Source organism: Paralichthys olivaceus, chromosome 19 (genome assembly GCF_024713975.1).
Source record: "Paralichthys olivaceus isolate ysfri-2021 chromosome 19, ASM2471397v2, whole genome shotgun sequence".
Taxonomy (NCBI): domain Eukaryota; kingdom Metazoa; phylum Chordata; class Actinopteri; order Pleuronectiformes; family Paralichthyidae; genus Paralichthys; species Paralichthys olivaceus.
Genome location: NC_091111.1, coordinates 13159931 through 13183679, shown reverse-complemented (window position 1 = coordinate 13183679; position 23749 = coordinate 13159931). Strand labels below are relative to the sequence as shown.

Below are 23749 nucleotides of genomic sequence, written 5' to 3'. Positions count from 1 at the left end.
GGGGCAGCGTGTATGAATCAGGTGTATTGTCGTGTTAAGGTGGTACGGTGCCGAGCCCAGGAGACCTGAGCCCACAGGGACCCTCCTCTCGGAGGCCCTCGGCAGGGTGCTGATAAAGCTGTAAGGACAGGAGGCCTCCACATGAAAAAAAATTGGTATCCATGGCGCTGAATGCATACCTGTAGTATACCTGTCCTGATCCTCGTGACCAGCTTTTTAAATGTTCCTCCCTCCGGCTACCTCTCTACATATTTTTGGCTCTACCTCCTTGTTTTTCTTTTCCATATTTTAGTCTTGTTTTGTCTTGAGGTCTGCCTGTCTGTCTCACCTCCTCACACCCTGTCTGTCAAGACACGTACAATCATTCACCTGTTACTTATCCAATGTGACTTATCACCATCACTCATTGGGCACGTACCCTTTTTTTTGGGTCGATCATGCTGTCGTATTTTTCAACACAACTCCTCCTTTGTCTCCTGTGCCCTTCTTTACATCGACTTCTTCATTCATCACCACCTTCAGCTGTCGCCTCTTTGTCTTCCTCGCCTCTTAAGAAAGAATCCTTGAGGTTTATGTGGAAAAATGGGTCAGTGTCCTCTCAGGAGGGCCTTTAACACTGTTATGGTTCAGAGCACTTTATAGACCACGGCACAGAGAAGACGACTCAGTGCAAGTGCATCACAGTGGAGGCAACTCTCTTCTGCTTTTGTCTTCACTTAAAAATGTCCCCTTTCCTGTCGTCTCTTTCCACTCAGATAACTCCTCATTGCCGCTGCCCCTGTCTCAGACCTCCCGACGGCTGCATCCCTCAACATTTCAGAGAATTTATGAAATTGCACAAAATATTCTTCTCAATTTCCTGCTGTGACCGGCACAGGAAAATCTAGAAATAGAATTGTCCAGCCAAAGTATGAAACATTGAGTTTAAATGGAGATTGCAGAAACGTCTTCCTGGTCTTTTAAATCAAGTTTATTTGTAAAGCCCAAAGTCACAGGGCCCTCAAAGGGATTTACATAGTGATCTTGATTCTTCATATATATCTATATCAAAGATTCTACTGCATTTTAATAAGGGACATCAGCTGCATCACAACAAGTGCTCCTTCTTTCTCCCAAAGAACCTTAAGCACTCCACACAGACCTGTGTCTCTTTACATTCGCATATCTGTGATCGTGTCTTAATGCTACATTATCTTTGCTTTTTACCACAACCAATGGCAACTTGCCCATGTGATGCAGAACAACAGGAAACCAGCAGTGACGTTGAGTGAGAGTGATCGGAGAATGAGTCAGAGGAAAAAATTAGAGAAAAGTTAGACAATTAATAATCCAGAAAAAATTATGGGAGAGAAAGAAACTTGTGATTCTCATTTTTCCAGAATTGTGCGGCCCTAACATGTAACATACCTTTTATTCTGAGTACCTTTAGTCTAATATGGAAAAAGTCACAATAAACAAGCCTCTCTTCCACCAGCGTTTATCTCATCGCCTAACCTCTTTACCTCCCTCACCCTCACCTCTGGCCTCCTCCTGCAGAACATTCTTGTTTTTTTATGCTTCTTCTCAGCCAGCCAGAGGCTACACACACACGGACACACACATTTGCACACACACACCTCACACACCCCAAACAAAGAAGCCAACGACTGCTGGGGCTGGTGATCATAACCTTTGACCCTTTGTTCAGTTCATGGTGCTTTACACAGCTGCTAGTTGAGTGACAATGGCAGTTTAACGCTCATATACACTAGTAGCCCCCCCCCCCACGTCAGTGTCAGACCTCAGTCTGTGGTGCTGTGACTCGTTCCATCAGGTGTACGAATGTGAAGCAGACTGACAACTTAATCAGCTGGTTATTTAGGAGGCTACATGGAGGCCATGAGAAACTAAACTTGTGCAACATCATGGCTTCATGTCTTCACATCCCTGATGACTGATACAGTGTCATGCTTCAACTGAACCTGTATGTATCTGCAGTTACTTGATAAACTGGTCTAGCTCTGCTGTTTATCCTTTGATACAGTAACTTGCAATTGCTGTTGCAGTACAGCAGCGAGAAAGTGATTTCCTCTAGTTTAAAACTTATTAAGCTGTTAAAGTATCTGCACAGCTATTTCAAGGAAGTCATTCTTTTGTATTCTTAGATTTATTTATTTGTGTCCTTTTTCAGTTATGATATCAAACTTGATAGTAACAGAAGCTTTGTGGCTGATAATCTAAGCAGGCAATTGGAAAGGTATCGGAATTGGTATTGAGAAATGGTTGATGGTTCTCTACAGAAAATATTTGAAGTAGGTAATGTTTATTGACTGATACACAGTCTGTGCCACCATATTTAATTTTCAGTTACGATTCAGAAAACAATAATCTCGAAAAACAAATAGGCTGTTTTCCTCCATATTCTTTGCCAGACGTAGTCAAAAGTTAATTTTCTGGAGTGAAATCCAAAGCTTGGTATGAGCCACCCTGATCCATTACAGGAGGCAGCCGTCGCCCGGGCACATCAAAGCTGCCGACCCTCTGCCTGACACACAATGAGGCCTTATTAGAGCCATGTCTGCGAGAACAGAGGAGGAGGAGCGGGGGGGAAGGAGTCCAACGGGAAGAGAATGTGAAATATTCGTAGAATTAGATTCAGAATCCAGGGGAGCATTATAAAGGACATGCGCAGTTTTTTTGTTTTGATGTGGCATGTTACCTTTTACTTTTAGCGCTTAGCAACCTCTGACATTTTGTGCACATTATCAAATCACCCATCTTACCCTCACGTTGCTGCTGTAATTTTCTAATGGTACAGCCACATTAATCACTGTGCTTTTAACGGTGATGCCTCCAGCTACAATTACTATTTAGCAGCATGTCAGTGTGAGGATGAACTGGGACAGTTTGTTCACAAAATAAATGTGAGTGTTAATGGACTTTGCTGTCATCACAAGACTGACCCCACCGACTGCACACGTGTTTACCCATCTTCTCTCCGTTTCACAGACGAGCACGATGCAGTACAGAAGAAAACGTTCACCAAATGGATAAATGCACAGTTGTCCAAGGTAACGTAAAATAATTCTGAATTCAAGTCGAAGCCAAACGTCTACTGCATTAATCAAAAACATTAGAAGAATTGCACTTGTACATGGTTGATTCATGATACAAACCTTTTTGATAGTTGTGGCCTCATTTGTTGCTGGTCTTGTTTGTCTGTGTTATTTTTTCCGAGCTGCAGCTGCACTCTGTCTCTCATCCTTTGTGTTAACCTTAAAACTCACCACTGAAACTCTCTATCTCTATCAGACGGGGAAGACGCCCATCAAAGACATGTTCTCCGACCTGAGGGACGGTAAGAAGCTGCTGGACCTGCTGGAGGGTCTCACTGGAACTGTCCTGGTGAGTCTCTTCATTGTCTGTTCATTACCGACATTGGGTGAGAGGCGGTGACACTAGACAGGTCACTAGAGCATTTTCACTTGGAGACAATTTAGGTATTTGAACTGTGGGAGGAAGCCAGAGAAAACCCACACAGATGTGTTGATAACATGCAAACTCTGATCAGTTTCAGCGGTATTAATTTATCTTACCAGTTCTTCTGTATTTCAAACAGTGGCTGAAAACTTGAATACGCTGTCTTCAAGTGGAACTTCAGCTTTTTATCCTCTGTGCTTCTAATCAAGCTGGACAACACTTTATCAGAAAAGAGCAGAATGAATACTTGTTATCCAGCCCTGTATATGTACGTGGTCTGTGACTTACCACCACATAAGTGCACACATTTTTGTTTAATTGAATATTCCTCATTTATCACAGTCACCTCTTAAACAGATAATCTGCTTTCCAGAACCCACCTGTAGCTGTACAAAGTGCCACATGTCTGTGCCATACATTCAGACACACACACACACACACACACACACACACACATTCTGATGCCAGAATACTAATTCTATAATTGGGTGCTAATAAGTGGTTGGGGCATGTGAAGAAAAGCATTTGCCGTTGGCATCTCTCCATCCTGCCATTCTTTCCATGAGTCGACCTGTGGACACTGCTGATAGGATAATGGCTGAATGATTGTATGGTGAGAAACACTCTGTTGAGTGATGGCACAGCTTTACTCTATCTAGCAAAGAAACCCTGTTACTCCTAATTTTGTGAATTTACAAATGTGTTGCACAGTTTACATTGAAACCAATTTTTCTGATATCAACAAAATTACCAGATGCATTTTACAAACTGTCAAAGTTTCCTTTCAGCTTCTTATTGGCTAGTGAACAGGGATCATGCTGTCAGCTGATTTCTGCTGTATTTCCTCTTCCTCAGACCAAAGAGCGAGGCTCCACCAGAGTGCACTCTCTCAACAACGTCAACAAAGTACTTCAAGTCCTGCATCAAAATAATGTGAGTATCTGTTCTGCTGCTGTTGTCATCATCAGCTCATGTTTGGTGGATGCTTTAAGCTAAATTGTGGATAATTAGACAGCCTGCAGGGGTTTTATTTTAGCTACACAGAATAGTCAGGAAGAGGGATTCTTTGGCTACCATACATTTGACATGACCAGTAATGAGGACATTGCTAAGTGGCACTGACTTCATTCATACTCGTCCCACTTCCTGTAAATAACCAGGGCTACATGTTCTCCTCTGGCCTTTTATCGGACTGTGTCAGTTTGTCTACATCGTGTTCTTTGTTTTTCAGTCTGCCTCCCGCGTCTCTCCCCCTCTCTGTGTACAATGCTCGGTCTTAATGCCTTGACCTTAGCAGTGGGAGATAAGGGGCAGGGAATGCTCGTGAGGAGTTGCAGAGGCTGGAGTTTGCATGTAACCCCTGCTGGTTTCTCCCCGTGCAAGAGCCACAAAAGTCAGCTGGCAGTAAAAGCCTGGGTTCCCATGAGCCTTAATAATGGCTTCTTGATAAATAGAAATCTTAAAACTACTTTAGTTTTCTGATTAAATGTAGAGAAACCACATTTATTACCTCTGCCCAGGAATGACTGTTTTCATCCTGTCAGTTTGTTTGTTTGTCATTTTCAGATTTCGCAAAAGCTACTAAACAGATCCCCACCAAATGTATTAGAAATATAGGACATGGGACATAACCACTTACATTTTGTGTTGAATCCAGGAATTTATCGATGTCTTTTTTAAATTATATTTCCGCCCATTTCCCAGGGAGTAATAATTCATCATTCAGGCATATTTAAGAGGCTGATAGTGAGTGTGTGAAATTTGGGGGGACTTGATTGAATATAAGTGTGTGTCCATCCTGAGAGCCATTCTACTTGAAATGTGCTTCACTTTGATGATCAAAACATTTCCGTGGTTGTTTAAACATCTGGAACTACATCTAAAGATCAGTGTTGGCCACAGACTGTGTGTTATTTACAACATTGAAAACTAAATGGGTTTGGCTTCAGTTTGAGCTCATGCAGTTAAAAATAAGTGTGTAGAGCTATAGTCGACTGCAACAATCGTCCCTGACCCAGACCCCTTTGCTTTTGTTAAATGTGTACAATGTTCAGGTTAGGGGAACTGAGTCCCTTTCTTTTGAAAGGAAACAGGAGGTGTACTGCCCTTCCCTCGATACTCTCTCTCCCCCTGGTCCCAGACTCACTGAAAACATAACATTAACAAAACTTAAAATGAAGTCAAATTTGAAAAGTTGAAATTAACTTTAATGAAAACGAAATAAAAAAGAAACTGTCAATAAGAAATTCTGTGTCTTCTTCAGACCAAGACTTAGTGGAGACGACAGATTCCTGCAGCAGCTAATGTTAAGAAGTCACTATTTAAAAATCTGTTATATTAAATAGATTCCCCAGTTTATTTGTGTAAAGCCAAAATATTTTTTATTTTTTATTTGCAATTGTTTCCTCTGTGCAGTTTGAGCAGGTTGTGGAGATCCGAGCTGAAAATGAAGTGCGGGATGATTCTTGTTGCTTCAAAAGCATGTTTTGGGAATATTGGCATTTAGAGACGCCCAGATGTAACCGTATATGCTGTGGACCGAGACCCTGAAAAAAGAGAGAGAAGTGATGGTGTGTCGGGTTTAAGCTGATTGGTAGTGGAGGCAGGTCAGAGGTCACTCCATAGCTTGACCAGACACTTGACCTCATGTTCCACTCTGTGCCTTGATCCTGTCTAAAATATTTATATGTAATCACAGCACACTTTGACCCCTCCTCATATAATTAGTGTGACAGGCCTGCAGACCCTCTTTAGAGGAAGCACTGGAGTGGTGCAGTTAATGTGCTTTAATCCCATGTTTGGTAAAAGCGCCAAGAGTGGAGCCTCATTAAGAGCTGCAGCAATTTTAATATCTCCCTGGCTGCCTCCTCCTTCAGGTGGATCTGGTGAACATAGGAGGGACGGATATTGTTGATGGGAACCACAAGCTGACCTTAGGCCTCATCTGGAGCATTATCCTTCACTGGCAGGTGAGCACACGTACGCACACACACATGCACAAACGCACGTACACACACACACACAAACACTCACCATGTTTGCTCAGTCAACTCACCGATGTTCCAGTGGGATCAAAAACACAGATGATGGAAAATGAGTATGGTTGTGCACTCATGCGGCATTGTAAACACACTTAATCATCCAGTGCTTTGTGCAGCTGACCTGTTGAAATGTGACTGTGACCAGCTGCTCAGAGGAAAATAGATAATCTAAGACTTTGTTAAAAACATAGTCTACACTGTGTGGTTTTTCAATATTAGTCTTTCATCACTCTTTCATTACTACTGGTTTACATTAATGTCTCCCGTGTATGAACAGTGCAGAACGGGAGGATGTGGACACAATTATATCAAGATAAAGAACTTTCATATTGATAATTATCATGATAAATTAAGTTTAAAGACTGAGTTTGTCCCTGAAGGTTGTGGTTTTAAATCAATTGTGCTGCGGTCCTGTGGCATTTTATTTCAACAATATGACAAACAGTAATCAAAAACAACATAACGTGGTGTGACAGCCAACAGAAAAAATCATAGGAGCCTGAGCAGAACAAAAACAAAACCTTTGGCTGTTAAGATAATTATCACACAACTAACCTTATTTTTAACATTTTATTTATTGACCTTTGTGTTTTTCCACTGTAGGAAATACACAGCAAAAATACAAATGGTTAAAAGTAACAACAATTGAAAAATAAATTCAGTAAAATTGAAGTGGCTTCTTTCAAAACAACCTTCTCTGTTGATCTAATCTAATCCTACATCAGTGTAAACACAACAGACCCATCTTTGTCTTGTATGCATTTCCATTTTTACCATTTTTTTCCATGGGTCCCTGCTTTAGTCCACAGCCAGCCTCTTTTAAAAAGGAGTATATTTCTACCAATATCCAGCCACTGCTCTACAGGGGGATCACATTTCAACCAGCTCTTTGTGATGGCCTCATTAAATGCAAATGTCAAAACTATTTTAGAATAATGTAATCCGGTATCAACCTTAGGTGCAATGTCCAGGGATCCTTAACCCATTTAAATTTGTCCTCCTGTTCATGTAGGTAAAAGACATCATGAAGGACATCATGTCCAACCTGCAGCAGACCAACAGTGAGAAGATCCTGCTGAGTTGGGTACGCCAGTGCACCCGCTCATACCCAGAAGTCAACGTGTTGAACTTCACCACCAGCTGGGCTGACGGCTTGGCTCTCAACGGCATCCTTCACCACTTCAGGTGAGGAGAAATGTTGTCATGGCAACGACATGTTTACCGCTGTGACAAGATGAGACTGAAAGAAGATTATGTGTCTACGCTCATGTGATTGTGTGTCAGGACTCTGTTTGACCTGGAGTGTGTCGGTGTATATCACTTCCATATAATGTTGTGATTTTACTTCTGTGAAATGAAACTTCTGCTTCAGGTTGACATTACATATTTGACATCTGGCCCTTTGACTCTGAATGTAAATCATACTGAGCACAAGCAGGAATCCGTGTGTGTGACTGAGTGTGTGTGAGATTGTGAAGATGCCCAGGCCGTGGAAGTGGCGGAAGGTCAGGTAGACAGGTCAGCGCCTGCCGGGTCTGTGTACGCTGCTTGACTTACTCTGTTTACGCCTGCCGTGTCACTGTTTGCACACGCTCGCTGTGTGTGAAAGAAAGAGAGGGGCGAGGAGTGTTTGGGGTGTTTTCCCCCCTTTGAGTGACCCCTTGTCCTTACCAGTGACATGCGTAGACACACACACACACACACGCACAGGGCTGTGAGAAAGGCCAGTGTTGGTTTAGACCTGGGCCGGGGTTTAGGTGGATCACTGAACACACACATTCCAAACCCAAATGGCCTCAACACAAGTCCCCTGTGTACCACTCGTCTGTTTGCAGGGCATGTAGATATAAATGATATAATTGTGGTATGTACAAAATACATTTTTACTTGTGTGTGTTCGACAGAATCTGCAGATCTGACAAATAAGATTGATATCAATTCATTCAGATGAGGGATAAGTGTTAATTTCCTTATTGACGCTTTTGATTTGTCTGGTTCACAGCTGCTGCCTCTTGGAGGAACATTCCTCTTTTACACCAAAATTAAGGGGTTTACGCACATTTAAAAAAAAAAACTTTTTACGTAACGTCACAAAAACGGAGGCGCTCTCTCACCTTGCTGTTTTGCCAAATTAGTGCGTTCATCTGAGTGTCACGTTTCCTTCACTGCCGAAACCGATTTAAAACCTGTGTCCACTGCTGAGTCCCCTGGGAGTAAGTGGGGGGTTTTGACCTGTTGAAAAGTGGTATGATCCTTCTTTATGAATCTTCCAATGACACTGCCACCATGTTGCTGCTCTCATGCCTTCTGGTCTCTTGTGTTCTCAGGCCGAACGCCATCAGTTGGGATCAGGTGGTCAAGATGAGCCCTGTGGAAAGACTGGATCATGCCTTCACTGTAGCCAAAGACCAGCTGGCTATTGAGCGGCTGCTGGATCCTGAAGGTACAGACACGCTCATTGCATTTTGACTGCAGAAAGTTTACTACCTTTTATAGTAGTCCCAGAGAAGTAGAAATCGAACAGGGAATCGTGTTTTTTACCCTTTACTCCCTCATATTAAAACATGGTCCACGCTCACAAAGCCGTCGTTCATGTCCTGCCAGCAGTTGAATAAATTCACAGGGGAGAAAGTAGCTTGTGTTGTCTTTGGCTGAGGGTTTGTAAGAAACTGTGTTTGCTCAGAATGTTTTTCTAGTTCATGTTGCACCTGTAGTTGCTCATGTACTTAAACTTCATCAATTCAGACAGTTTTTGTAATGTCATGACCCAGTGGAGGTTACACCTGACCTGTGTCACGGCCACGTTTAATCAGCACAACCTGCCTCTCTCCGTGCACTTTTCACCACATTATCTCCCGCTCGTTCGCTCCCTCCCCTTAATTTGTATCTCTGATCTTCTGCTGCCCTACATCCACCTCCCTTCCATCGTCTTTCCTCCCCCCTCTCTATCTCAGACGTGGCGGTGCAGCTTCCAGATAAGAAGTCCATCATCATGTACGTGACGTCTCTGTTCGCGGTGCTGCCCAAAGATGTGAGCATGGAGGCGATCAGGGAAGTGGAGACGCTGCCACGCAGATTCAAAGCGGAGAACGCTGGTCCGGGCCTCAGCGCTCAGGTAAAATATACAGTGTGTTACCTCATGCGATAAGATTTACGAGGGTACGAGAGTAGATTCTAATTTTAGGAGGAAGCTGGTTGCACACGTGGGAGAATCACCGCACCTCTTTCACAACCTTTAAAACTGCTCACACAGTCCACTGCTGCGTCTGCTTTTGAAAAATTCAAGGTCCAGGCCTCCTCCCTCCTCACCTATAAGTCCCTCCAGTACCTGTCTGACCTCCTCCACCCCTATACTCCAACCATAGACTGTATATAAGTCTATCATCATCACCCGTACTTACCTGAGAGAACTGTTGGACCTTGACAGAGGAAAGCCCTCTCTTCTTTGCTCTCAGCTTCCCAGCTCTGCACAGCGTCCTTGGTTATTTTGAAAGGTGCTACGTTTATCAAACTTTTGCCAAAAAAAACTGTATTTGTCATTGTGTTGACACTCACCACATGCAATATATGCAGGATTATGTGATTAACTGTGAAGAAATTATTGATTTAAGAACAAGTTTTCCTGATGAGACCTGAATATGTTTAATTATGATCCACACATGCAAACCTCTAGACTGTAGTCAGTCTGTAGACCAGTGGTTCTAAAAAGGGGTGTGTTGATACTGGGATTGGAAAAGTGTGCCACAATTCGATTTTTTTTCTGCACATTTTCAGTAATGGTTGACAGAATACAATTCCATATAATGTGATAGAAAAGAAATAGATCTAGCCAAACATAGTTAAGGTTTTGATTATTTCAAGTTCAATATTTATAAGCAGCAGTATCAATCGTGTTAAACATAAAATCACCTCAGCTCATTTTAAACCAGCTGTGAAGCTGTGGTTGCAAAAAAAAACCCATAAGTGCTTCAACCTTTGTCATGTTCCTGATAACATTCAGCGTGGAGGCCACACAACACTGTAATGTGCAAGCGCAAGGAAAAAATTGCAAAGTGTCTCATTGTGAGTTGCCAGATATTATGAGTCACTCCCATTCTGAAAAAGCCATCTCCTTCCTCCTCTCCAGCGCTGCTCATGAAAAACACAGCAGGCGCAGGCAAATAGGGAGCAGAGCCGTGACTCACCACTCTGACATTAGCCAACAGAGCGAGCTGCGTGCTGCTGGAAACACAGAGCTGAAAAGGGGATGGAAGGAAATGTGGGAATGAATTGGTGAGAGAGGGAGTGTGTGCAGAGAGTGGACAAGAAAAGTTACTTGGGCATTAAACATGTCTTTGTGCGGGTGGGCGAGGAGCTTTGGTATGTGGCATGAGATTTATATGGACTTCTCTGCTGTTTCACTAACTAACGTGATCATAATCTATGCACCGTTCAGCTGTATCCTGCTCCTTTTCTTTACATCCAGTCACTGTAACCCAGAGTAGTACATTTTATTTGATCAAGTTGATGAGATATAAACATATTCAGCCCCCCCCCCAGCCCGCTGTGCTCGCTCCTTCCAATCCCATACCACCCTGGGGCAACTCTTTTTAAACGTTTTCAGTCAGAAAATCCAGGAACCACCTTCCCAACCTTTTATTGTCCGTGGGCACATATTTCACACGCGATGGAATAAGTGCTGGAAAGTCTTTTTAAATAGCGCTCTGATTGGTCCAACGCAGGGTTTACTTTCCTGGAGCGCTTTCTCTCCTCAAAGGACGAGATGCTGAAACTGAGAGGAGGAAAAATAAAGGTTCTTTGTATTTGATGCTCATGTTTGGATCCCCTCCTAAAATTAAAGATTCATAATAGAAGCTCCATGATATATATATATATATATATTTCTTCCAATGCTTCGGCATTCCTGACATTTTTGTATTTTAGGTGTCATGAAATGTTATTGCATTTCCATCTCTCAAATGGGAACATCACTGATGATTAGTGCACTGGCATATGCACGGTAGTATATGACATGCTCAGGAATCACAGCTGCAGAAGTGATGAATGCAGGGATTGAGTTTAGCAAATCATCTGGTGATAATAAAAGGTTCTGTTGAGCCCGACCACAGCTATTTTACAGCCATTCAAGTCAATAAATAGACCAAGGCTGCAGTTTTCTCTCTCTCTCTCTCTCTCTCTCTCTTTCTCTCTCTCCAATGCCTCTTTCTTTCTCCCTCCCTCTCTTGCTCTAACATGGGGGATACACTCGCAGCATTTCTGCGACTTCCTCCAAAATTTTCAAAAGGTCATCGAATATTTTCAGCAGGTGACCTTTTCTTGAGTTCGCCGCTCAGACATTACATCTTTGTAATTTCAGCCCTGTTAAACAAAGGTCCGTTTGACTTGTTACTGTACTGGTCCCTACACACCCATTAGCATTTCTGTCATCTTTGACTTGGCACGGCTGCTGCAGCACAGATTTTTATCTTCTCTTCATTTCAGCTCCAGACAGATTTGTCGAGCTCTGTCGAGCCTTGTCTTATGTTTCCGCCACCAAATGGAAACGTTGAATAGTTCAATGCTGCCGTCCACAAAGGACCTCACTCGTCCATGTGGTGTTTAACAGTATGGTATTTATGAGGTTCCTAGATATTTTTGATGCTGAATTTTATAGCGGGTAGATGCAGAGTACCTCTCCTACATTTGTACTCCACTGTCTGTTTCTGGGCATATGTATCTTGGTGATGTACATGAATTTTTTTACGCTGTCCATGGAAAACATTGGCTTGGTTCATGTTCGGGCAAGAAATAACAGAATGCCTGTTGGGTTGGGTTAGTGTTCTGTCCGGCTGGGTTGGGTTGGGACAGAAAATTGTGGCCCGAGCTCATCTCTAGTTCAGATAATTGTTGTTTTGGGAAGTTCTTGATGAAAAAAAACGACATTAACTATAGACAACTGTCTCCACACAGGCTTGTTAGCTTTCCTTGTATTCCTGATGAGATGAAGAGATAAGCACATTCTTCCCCCTTTCTCTTTAAAACAGTCATTTTCTTCTCTCTGACCATACACCCAACTCTACTTGTTGATATTACTTTGTTTTAAACTAACTGCTGTTTCTAGAATGGGGATTGACCTTCCCAGCGTGCCAGGACCACCTCCCAGCATCCCATAATAGGGCCGCAGTTGTTTTTGCTTCTTAACTGAGCAGGACAGGCCACTCCGCATGCTCCAGAGCTGCACAGGCCCCTCCTAGATGACTGCTTCTATTTTAAAACTCGTCATCTGATGTTCACGAATGAAATCCCAGTAAAATAGTCAAATGGAGGTTTCAGGAAATGTCATGTTTCATAAGAATTGTTGAGTTATTCAGACAGTTCTTTGTTTTTTTAATGTGACCGTGTGAATAAGACTTCTTGAAGCAAAAAAAACTTTTTTCAATTTAAAAACAATAGATCTGACCCTGTGTTATGTTTTTAAAATAAAATACTTGTTCCTTGCTATCTGTAAATATTTGTAAAGTGCTTATTTTTAGTACTATCTTACTCCTAATACAGTTATAATCATAAAAGTTAAAGACAATGTCAATATTCTGGCCAACCTGTTCATTCATCCCTTCATGTGTCTCAGAGTGCAAAGAGGCAGGAAGCGGGCAGCAGCCCCCGGCCCGAGACCCCCTGCACGCTGACGGAGACAGAGGGTGAGATGGAGGGCAGCCTGCCGGAGGTGGACCTGGACGGCTACCAGACCACGCTGGAAGAAGTTCTGACCTGGCTGCTGTCGGCCGAGGACGCCCTGCAGATCCAGGACGAGGTGTCGGACGACGTGGAAGATGTCAAGGAGCAGTTTCACACACACGAGGTAGGAGGAGAGGAGGTGGCTGACCTATGTCATGCAGAGGTGCAAACATGCAGGAACCTGCATACGGAGGAACAATGACTGTGCTATTTTACCTATGTACAGAATGACGAATTGTTCAATGGTTCTCAAAGGTTAATAGAAATCCACAAGTCTAAAATCTTAAAAACACGATTCTCAATAAACTCTCCTAATGAATATTTACTGTGTATGGGTTTGTAATGAGACATTATATTTAGAAGTCAAACAATGACACAGTTACACAACAAACATTATGTCTGACTAGCACACCTGGTTTTTGTCTTGAACTGTCACCCTCCCTTTGACACATGAAATATAGCATTATAGCATCCAATAGATGGAGGACTCCCAAAACCCACACTACATGCTCCGTACATGTTGGGAATGTCAGGAATTCTGCCTAGTACAGTGGCGCAGTAGCACCCCATGGTGCCCTGGCCCAGTACTCACTTGCCCGAGAAGGTGCAGTCGCATGGTCTGTGCCTGTGCATGTGTGTAAAGGGGCTTTGGCAGGATTCCCTTGGCTGAAATGTGAATATTTGTGAAGTCTAATGTCTGGAATCCAGGTCAAAGCAGAAAGCTGGTAGTGAGACGGGAGAGCAACAAGACTCAAAAGCCTCTTTAACAGCCAGGCTTTTCAAGAGGTCTGAAAAAATCAATCCCGTTTGTTTCGAGCCCGGTTGTTCGCGGACTTACTCCAGCTTCTCCAGCAAAGCCTCATTAAAAACAATGGGCTCAGAGGTGCAGTCAAAAATGCTTACTCATCCAGAGAAAAGGACAATAACTCAATTCATTGGCCTTATTTTGCTCACTACAAGAACCAGTAAATAGCAAGAAGCAGCCAAGCTCCTTCACATTTGCTCTTAATTTTATTATTTTTATTTCTTCTTGAGGCATTTTCCTCTCCTCTTCTGTTGTGCAACTGGCCCCAGTTGGCCACATGACAGCTTACCCCTCAGTGACTGCTCACAGACATCACTCACTAATACAAGGATGACCAGCACCTCTGCAGGGTGTTTTTAACCGTTACACCAAAGTTAGAGGGCAGAGAGAGAAACCTATCCAGATGTTAGTCTGCTGGTGCCAAGTGCCAACATGGAGCCCCGGATTATATAACCAATATGTGTCCGGGGAGTTGTACTGAATCTGGATAAATCTTAACTTACCCTTATATTAAAGTTTATTATCTCATCTGTTGTTTTGTTTTTGGCACACAGCTTCAGCGTCAGAGATTTGCTGTCAATATTTCTCATAACCTTTTACTCCTCCTCCACCTAAAGGCCTTCATGATGGAGCTGACGGCACACCAGAGCAGTGTGGGTAATGTGCTCCAAGCTGGTAACCAACTGATCGCCCAGGGCAATCTGAGTGAGGAGGAGGAGGATGAAATCCGGGAGCAGATGAGCCTCCTCAACTCCCGCTGGGAGAGTCTCCGAGTGGCCAGCATGGACCGGCAGGCCAGGTAGATGCACACACATACACACAGGCTACACGCACACCACTGCGTTTTCGTTTGAAAAGGAATCAACTCTGTAATGGATTCCCTGTTTCAGTCCAGATGAGCAGAAACTGAGATGTTTGGAAACTATGACGTGGAGACTCGAACTCTCTTTTCAGTCATGACGCCTTCACTGATTCATCAGGTTCCTATCACATGACCCCTGTTTGGGAGCAGCTGGCACAACACAACGTGGATACAATTACGCTCTATCACAAGCGTTGCTGTCCCAGTTGTCCTTGCTAACAGCTGTTGCGCTCCACATTTACAATGATACAACTGCTCACATCCGTAGGAGACAAGCTCTTATTTGAGCAATCTGTGGCGCAGACACATGCCCAGTGTGCACGAGGCGTCACGTGACGTGCGTTTCCAGGCGTGTTAGTATTAGGAACCTGAAAAGATTTAAATATTTTTACTGTGTATAGACAGGGCCCTCGCATCATGAGCCACTAATTCGAGTGGCAGTTCATTTCCACTGATTCACTGTGTGATCCAACATGTTTATGAGTTTTCCTGTGAACAATGTTAAAGGCTGCAAGCTGTGTGAAGGTGACACCTGATAAGCCTCCCAAGGCCTAACAAGTCCTCCGCTCAATCTGTGTTATCAAGGTTTATGATGCTTTAGACACTCACACACACATTCACACAGTTGTTCGTAAAGCGTATTTATGATCTCCTCTCGAGCGTTTGTCGACCCTGATTGGAGGTGTACGTTCCAGTTTGTGGCACGACTCATTGTCTGTGGAGTCTGTGCACAGCATTGTCACTCACTCACTCTTTGTGCTGCTGTCAGGCTGTTAAATAACCAACAGGAAGTTTCACCTCAAAGTTTTTCTAGCCGATTTTTCTACCTCCACACACCCACACACCCACTCCTCTGTCTTTCTTTGTCCCAACTCTCACCTTCTCTGTCCCCAGGCTCCATGAAGTCCTGATGGATCTTCAGCAGCAGCAGTTACAGCAGCTTTCTGATTGGCTCACGCAGACTGAAGAGCGAATCAGGAAGATCGAGACAGAGGCGGCACCTAAAGACGTGGAGCTCTACAAAGAACAGATTGAGCTGCACAAAGTAAACACAGACTTCCATTGAAGCCTTTTCTGTCTGCGTCTTTCTTGGATGAATTTAGTCACTGAAGAAATAGTAATTGATTTAACATGGACAAGATCAAGTAGACGATGAAAAGTATCCTGGTTTGTTTCTCTTGTTTATCCAAATTGATGCGCTGCAGATTTTTGGATACTTTTGTGTCTTGTGATCAAGTTGCTTTTAGTTTAATGAGTCATGCTCGTGTCTCCATGGTGTCACTATAAACCTGCGCTTTACTATTTGCACTTTCTGTTCAGGAGCTTCAGAACGACCTGGAGGCCGAGCAGGTGAAGGTCAACTCCCTGACACACATGGTGGTCGTGGTGGATGAGAACAGTGGTGAGAGCGCCACTGCTGCCCTGGAGGAGCAACTACAAGTAAGTAACCGGACTGATCGCTGTTGTGAATTCGTTTGGTTCATAATTTGGGTTTAGGTTATTTGATTTGTTAAGTGCGAATGGTTGCTTGTCTTTGGCGTTCAGCCCTGTGATGGACTAGTGACCTGTCCAGGGTGTACCCCACCTTTAGTCAGCTGAGATTGGCTCCAGTCCTCCCGCTGCCTTTAAAGGATAAAAACTAATTTACGCTGCCTTTACGTATGAAAAGAGATTTGTCCATTTCAAACGATTAACAGTCAAGTTTTCAGAAGATGCGCATGAGTATGGATGAAATGAAATATAGATCTGTTCCTGTATCTTATTTAAATATCTAATGTTGAGCATAAATGAGTCTGTAGTGGTATAGATATGGACTCAGTACTTTTAACACCCACACGGTAAAAAGAATATGTGGGGAGTCCATTGGAAAGTGATCACAGACTTTTGACCCTACTGTATTTGTGATTAAACAGAACTTATTTTACTCTCTATTTTATTCTTTATTTTTTATATGATCTTATATTACTTAATTCAATTGCCTGAACTTTATCTACAAAGTGGACGACTGGTACTGGCTGAAGTGACCTTTACCACACTGCTGCTTCTTATTATTCACTTTTGTCTTTATCCTTCATTCAGTCACTGGGTGAGCGCTGGGCAGCTGTGTGTCGCTGGACGGAGGAGAGGTGGCACAAGCTGCAGGACGTCTTCATGGTGTGGCAGCAGCTTCTGTCAGACCAGGTAGGACGGCCTCACTCCCCACGCACGATACATGTCTCTCTGTCCTGCTTCTAATTAAATGATGCAGTTCAACACTGGATTCACTGACATGCACAAAACCGTCAATGAAGCCTTTTATCTGTGTTGGAAATATGTCTGTGCGTACCTGACCTTTGTGACATTTAAAACTGCTCTCCCACCTCCTCTGCAGAGTTTGTTTCGAGATTGGTTGGCAGAAAAAGAGGAGGCACTGAGTGAAGTACAGACAAGCAACTTTAAGGACCCGAGTGAAATGAATAGTAATGTGCGGCGATTAGCAGTAAGTCGAGCATCTACTCTGAAATATCATGTGTTGTAACTCGACCAACAGATAATTCAATAACTGCAACAGACAAACAATAACAGTGTGTTCTGCATGTGAATTTCTTTTCAATCAATCCTCTAGATTTTGAAGGAAGACATGGAAAAGAAGAGGAGAACCCTGGACCAGCTCTCTGATGCAGGACAGGACGTGATATCGCTACTGCGGAGTCCTGAGGCAGGAGCCAAGATCGAGGCGGACACAGAGGATCTGGCTCATAGATGGGACAACCTGGTGCAGAAGCTGGAGGATTGTTCCTTCCAGGTGTGTGTGTGTGTGCGTGTGTGCGTGTGTGTGTGCGTGCGTGCGTGCGTGCGTGCGTGTGTGTGTGTGTGTGTGTGTGTGTGCGTGCGTGCGTGCGTGCGTGCGTGCGTGCGTGCGTGTGTGTATTGGGAGTTTGTGACAGACAGACTTGGGTAGATTTCGCCCTGTTCTCAATGACTCTCTTACTCACTGCTAAGGTGATGGAAGCTGTGACGGACGCTGGGATGACTCAGGTGGAAGAAGGAGAAGTCGTCATGGACACGACTGTTGTGGCTGCAGCTGCTTCCAGCGCTGACCAGGAGTTGGCGCCACCCGCTCCCCCGAAGAAACGCCTGGTGGAGACAGATGCAGAAGTCCGACGAAAGTAAGAACCAAGACATGCACCAACAAAATACCAGAAAAGTGCAAAAATAATCGACATGCAAACACTCACTTATGCACATGTTTTTTTTTCTGCAGGTTTGAAAATAAGCTTTCTGACCTCCTCAGCTGGATTAAAACGTATAAGACGTCTCTTCAGTCTCTGGCCTCCACGCACCCTGAGACTACACCTCATACACCAGACCTACAGGACAAACTGAAGGTGAAGATACTGCGTGAAAACAAAGAAATTTTACTTTTGTTGAGAGTAAATAAATTGAAAATCTTTTATTTTTTAAATCTCTTCAGGGCTTGGAGTCGGACCTCACAGGAAAGGAAGCCACAGTTAGTCAAGTGATCCAGGAGGGACGGGGCTTGATGGACCAGTTGGAGAGAGGTACGGAGGAAAGAAGAGATAAAGAAACAACCCTAAGAATTTCTCAGAGGCTTACGAGTATAAGCTTCTGAATAAATCTTCCACTCTCTGTTCAGCTGTGTTTGTCTCTTATGATTTTACTACGTTTCCACAGCTGCTGTGTTTATTTACATATGTAAAATGTTATCGGCATTCAGTTTTCGATACTAGTAATCTCAACATGTGTTTGTGTTTGTATGTGTAGAGCAGTAAAAATGTGTCAGCCTGGAGGGTTTACTGACTTCATGTAACAGCTCAATGTTCTGCAGGCAGTGAAGTGACGGAGAAGCACCACACCTTAAACTTTCTATTATACTCAACTTCTTTTATTCTCCTCATTTATATTGTTTTCTCGTCCGTGGTGCCAGTTTTTACATTTTTTTTATTCTACTCTCTCTGGTGACTTTTTCCCTCACACAGGCTCTGACACATTCAGCATAAATGATGTAAAACTTAAATATTTGTGTATTTACACATCTGTCCGCCTCTGTATGTCTCTGCAGAGGGTGTGTGTGTGGACTCGGTGAGAGCAGATATGGGCCTGCTCCAAACTGAGTGGGACGTCTGTGCGAGGGAGCTGGGGGCAGCTTGTGAGCGAGTTCACACTCAGACCCGGGTCAGCACTTTGTCTGCAGAGCTCACAGACCTGGACCGGGTCTTGGAGGAGCAGGACCAGTGGCTGGACTCAACCTCGGCCGTAGAAAAGTGCGACGAGGCCGAGCGGAGAAACCTGAGTGCAGAATGTCAGGTGAGATCAGGGTCGGGTCAGATAACTTTGAAGGGAAGAATTGAATATAATTTACGTGGGATTTTTACAACATATGTAATCTTTACATATCTGCACTGAAAATACACCTTATACTAAAGAAATTGATGCAGTTTCACAAATATTCTTTCAACATTTTAACTTAATTTAATAAGCTAAACCATGGTTATCATTACCAGCCACACTACTGTGGCAGAGGCAAATGAGCTGGTGATCACTGAGCACTGAACTGGTGAAAATGGTGGAAACGAAACTCAAGCCAAAGCAAAAACGGGATGAAATTATCATATTTTAGGTTTTAGGTGAAAATGCAATCATGTAATCTTTGATCTAATTACAAATTTCTGTCTGAGCCGATTGTAGTTACAATTCTTTTAAACTATTACTACCGACCTTGGTTTGGAATCATTGTCTCAGTCCACATTCACCCTGATCTCCTGTGTATGACTCTAATCCTTCAACATCACCTCTGAACCCTTCGTCAATCCTCTTAGATTCAGCTCATGCATTTGCACTTATTCAGTAAGTTTATGAGGGTAAACTCAGTAAAAAGACTTGACTCAGATGCTTACTGTGAAATATACACAGAATAAGAATGATAGAGAGGGAAAACCTGTGAATTTCATGAGACTAACATATTGTTGCGGTGTGTGTGTGTGTGTGTGTGTGTGTGTGTGCGTGTGCGTGTTTTGCAGGTTTCTAGAATTTTGATACAGGAAATTAAATTCTGTTCGATCGAGCTCAGTAAAAATAAAAAAACACTTTCCATCTTTTTCTCATCATTCTGCATCGTTACAACAAAGAAGTCAATAAATTGCGTACTTGCAACTGTAGCCTGAGGTGCTTAGAGCTCATATTCATCACTATTCACATTTAGCTGTCTACTTATATGGGGGAAGAACCCCCATGCTCAGTCATTTCTGTAAAATGTCCTCTTCTGTCCGAATGTGCAAGAAAACAGAAGACCATCCCTGCTGATTTATCAGTTATGACGATGACGCCTCATTACAAGCAAATCGATTAACTGTCCCTGTCCTCTTGTCGTCCTCAGTCCCGACTCGTCCAGGTCAGCGCACTGAGGCCTCGACTGGAGCAGCTTTCTGCAGAGGCAGGATCCCTGGGCGCCGGGCCCTCTCTGAAAGACAGCATGGTGGTGGTATCTGCTCATCACGCCTCTACGCTGCAGCGGCTACAGAGCAGAGAAGAAGAACTCAGCAAAGGTACTTCTGCGGAACTATATCAAAATCACGTGTCAGATCACAGCAAGGGAACCTGTTGCAGAACTCTGCACAGGTATTAACTGTCTCATATGCTTTTCATGGACCTGGCAGCCACGGGGCATCTCTGATTCCAGACAGCTGCAGGACAGAAGATTTAAACCCCCTTTAAGACAAAGATCCATCTCTCTCCTTGCTCTCGGCTCAAAGCTTTCAGGGTTTATTGGGTGACTGAGAGAGTGATGGCCGAGATCAGCAGAGCTCAGTCCCACCGTGGTTGTGTAAATTTTGACATTAGCGTCTATGCGGAACCTTGGCGAGCCATGAGTAATGGACGATGCCCTTATATGGCCTCCGAAAGTGCACAGATGTGCGAATGTGCGCCAGTGATTGTGTGTGAGATCATGTCTCTGCTGCCAGCTCCATCTCCACCTGAGGGTGTGACTTGGACCACGAGCAGCCTTAAAAATCAGTCACTGTTTTACCTCCTTGGAATTTATACGAACAGCTCTGCGCCAAAAACAGAGTCTGTAAACGAAGGCTCGAGTCCACTGAGCCTCTCCGCGCATGACCATAAGTGTGTGTGTGACGGGTGTGTGTGTGTGTGACCGGGTGTGTGTGTGTGTGTCTGTCGTGCTTTGCCTCTTGAGCTTTTATGACTGTGAAGATTTGGAGGAAGGCCAAGGAAAACCATTTTGTTTCTGCTTGAGGGCAGTTTGCCTCTTACCGGGGCCTCTCTCTATCTCTCACCCCCCCACCCCCCATCCCCCCTGCTCTCTCTGTTACGCTCCATCTCTGCTCTTTGTGTATATAAACACAGGCAGATTATGTAAGCATTAAATCACCTGCTAATTAAAACACTGGCAGAGAAGGAGAGGAGCAGGGAGACAACTGAAGGGAGGAGGAGGGAGACAACTGAAGAGAGGAGGAGGGAGTCAACTGAAGAGAAGAGGAGTGAGACAACTGAAGAGAGTGTGGTGGCAATTTCTGTGAAACAAGCACAAAGTCAAACACTTCTTCTTCAGAGGAGGGACGGATGTAAATGTTATAGTTTAAATGAGGTTGAAGTTGAAGCAGTTGGGTCCAGCCGTGTTTTTAATAATGTTTTCAAAATGTGTCTGGCATGACTGACAGGTTTGACTGGTTAAGAGAGCGCAGCTAAATTTACTTTAAGGCAACACTGCCTGCAGCACAGAACACACACACACATGCACACAGAGATGGAGAAATCCCAAATCAGCTCACTGCCCCCTTCTGGTAGAAAACACGATGCTCCAGACTTAAAGCAAAAGTCTGGACACTTGAATTTAAAGGTGCAGTGTGTAGAAGTTTGTGATATCTAGTGTTGAAATTGCATGTTGCAGCTGAACACCCCTCACCTCACCCTCACCTTCCAAACATGACATGGCGGCCTCCGTAGAGAGGGTCCCCTCGATGTAAATGTAAAGTATTTGAATATAAAGGGGTAAAGAAAACTACAATTCATAGAATTTAGATGAAACGAACTAGTGAAAACATCATGAGGATTATTCTACATTCAATTTCTGCCAATAGTTCACTTTCACCTCAATCTTACACACTGGACCTTTAATAAGTAATAATACTAAACTTTATTTATGTAGCATTTAAAAAAAATTTGGTTTGAAAAGTGCTTCACGGACATAAAACAGAAAACACAAGCTGTGAAATTTAAAATGCATTAGACAATGAATATATTAGTATCACAAGCATATCAAGTGAAAAGCCATTTTATAAAAATGCATCTTTAAAAGAGGATCCTGAGGCAGCTTGTCTGAGGGACAAACGGAGGTTCAGGTTCCTGTGTCTCAAGTCTCTCCCTGGGTGCCCAGGGCAACAGCTGGTTAGCAGAACTAAGTTTGCGTGCAGGGTTATAAGGGATGAGAGCGTATGCTAAGTAAAGTTAGTGATTTAAAAACAAGCACAGAGGTGAGAATGGGTGTATTGTGATCATATGTTCAACTTCTTGCAAGAAACTTAATATTTAACTCAATTTTCCCTTTCCTCGTCTTATTCCAGCCTTGGCCCCTCCGCAGGCTGACGAGATGGCACCGTGTCCGGTGGAGGCTCTGGAGGCCAGACTGGCCACTCTGAGAGAAGGAATATCAGACATCCCCACCACTGAGGCGGCAGTGGAGCGGGCACAGGTGAGACGTCTCAAACATTAACTCTGAGGTGGAGGTTGTTTTTACAAAATATGATCTGAAAGTCTCATTAATTATTGTTTGAAGATTGTACAATTATCCTGTTTAATTTATGGTTATAGCTTGTATAGTCTTTTCTATTATTCTTATTTTTCACTTTTTTTTCAAAATATAATTTGGCAAATATATAAGATCTCACCTAATTATATTTGTATTTTTTTTTTTTTTTACACATTGTTGTTTCATGCTGATCTCGTCACATATTTGTTGTTGCTCTGCAATTTATTGTGACTGCCTGTATTAGTTCATCAAAGATATTTAATCTGATTCAAGACATTCCTGGTTAGACAGAGAAAAGCAAATAACAACATCAAGTGAAGAATTGCAAGAAAAAGTAAGGCCTTGATGAATTGATTAGGAATTGATAGATTGAGAATGTAGTTGATAGCACACGACCTCTGGCCTCTAAACTGACGGGATTTCATTCTCAACAGTGACTTTGTTTGTGTCTGTGTTCGTGTGTATATCACTGTGTTTTTGTTTCTGGCACACAATAGGCCCTTTATCAGTCACTCACTTCCCTCTGTGCTGTATCAACCCTCTCTGTAGAAGGATGGTGTGTGTGGTATGTAGTTTGGAAGTGTGTGTGTGTGTGTGTTTGGTTGTGTGTGTGTTTCTCTCCTCCTCTATCTCCGGTGGAATGTGAGCTCAGAGCAGGCTCCAGTTATCATGGCAGATAACAGGGCATGGTGTCGGTGAGGGGTGGGGTGGGGGGGGGGGTGGTCTTGGCACATTCTGGGCAGCGAGCCCATGCATGTAGCACGGAGCTCCTCACAGCCCAGTGTGGAGCTGCACAACCAGTCAGTCAGCCTGACAACCACAACATTCAGTCCCACGACAGCAGACCTGCGCCCTGTTAGCAGCGAGCCTAATTATAGAGTGTGATAACCATTGCGTGCTTGTTTTACGATAAACAAATGTAAATTGTTTTTAACATGGAAACAGGATTAACGTTTTTTTTTCTCAATAAAAAAAAAAAGGTGTCTCAACCTGTTTTATAAAGGAAGGAAAAACTTTCAATGTGTTCCAGTGACATCTAGCGATGAGGGTGCAGATTGCAACCAACTGAAATACTGAGCCTGTGATTGATTTTGTCTATTCTG

General features: G+C 43.4%; 1 protein-coding gene across 10 annotated transcripts in view; it reads left to right on the top strand.

The window, feature by feature from the left end:
* utrn (utrophin) overlaps window positions 1-23749 on the top strand; it is a 164809-nt gene that overhangs the window by 15448 nt on the left and 125612 nt on the right. For all 10 annotated transcript variants that reach the window (XM_020097588.2, XM_020097587.2, XM_069514538.1 and 7 more), the window contains 20 exons: window positions 2989-3050; window positions 3292-3384; window positions 4315-4392; window positions 6336-6428; window positions 7513-7685; window positions 8828-8943; window positions 9455-9615; window positions 13108-13338; window positions 14637-14818; window positions 15776-15926; window positions 16202-16321; window positions 16961-17062; window positions 17253-17360; window positions 17487-17666; window positions 17864-18030; window positions 18126-18249; window positions 18336-18423; window positions 18945-19189; window positions 20259-20427; window positions 22462-22589. In XM_020097588.2, the coding sequence (XP_019953147.2) occupies window positions 2989-3050; window positions 3292-3384; window positions 4315-4392; window positions 6336-6428; window positions 7513-7685; window positions 8828-8943; window positions 9455-9615; window positions 13108-13338; window positions 14637-14818; window positions 15776-15926; window positions 16202-16321; window positions 16961-17062; window positions 17253-17360; window positions 17487-17666; window positions 17864-18030; window positions 18126-18249; window positions 18336-18423; window positions 18945-19189; window positions 20259-20427; window positions 22462-22589 (2771 nt within the window). The remainder of the gene's footprint in view (window positions 1-2988; window positions 3051-3291; window positions 3385-4314; window positions 4393-6335; window positions 6429-7512; window positions 7686-8827; window positions 8944-9454; window positions 9616-13107; window positions 13339-14636; window positions 14819-15775; window positions 15927-16201; window positions 16322-16960; window positions 17063-17252; window positions 17361-17486; window positions 17667-17863; window positions 18031-18125; window positions 18250-18335; window positions 18424-18944; window positions 19190-20258; window positions 20428-22461; window positions 22590-23749) is intronic.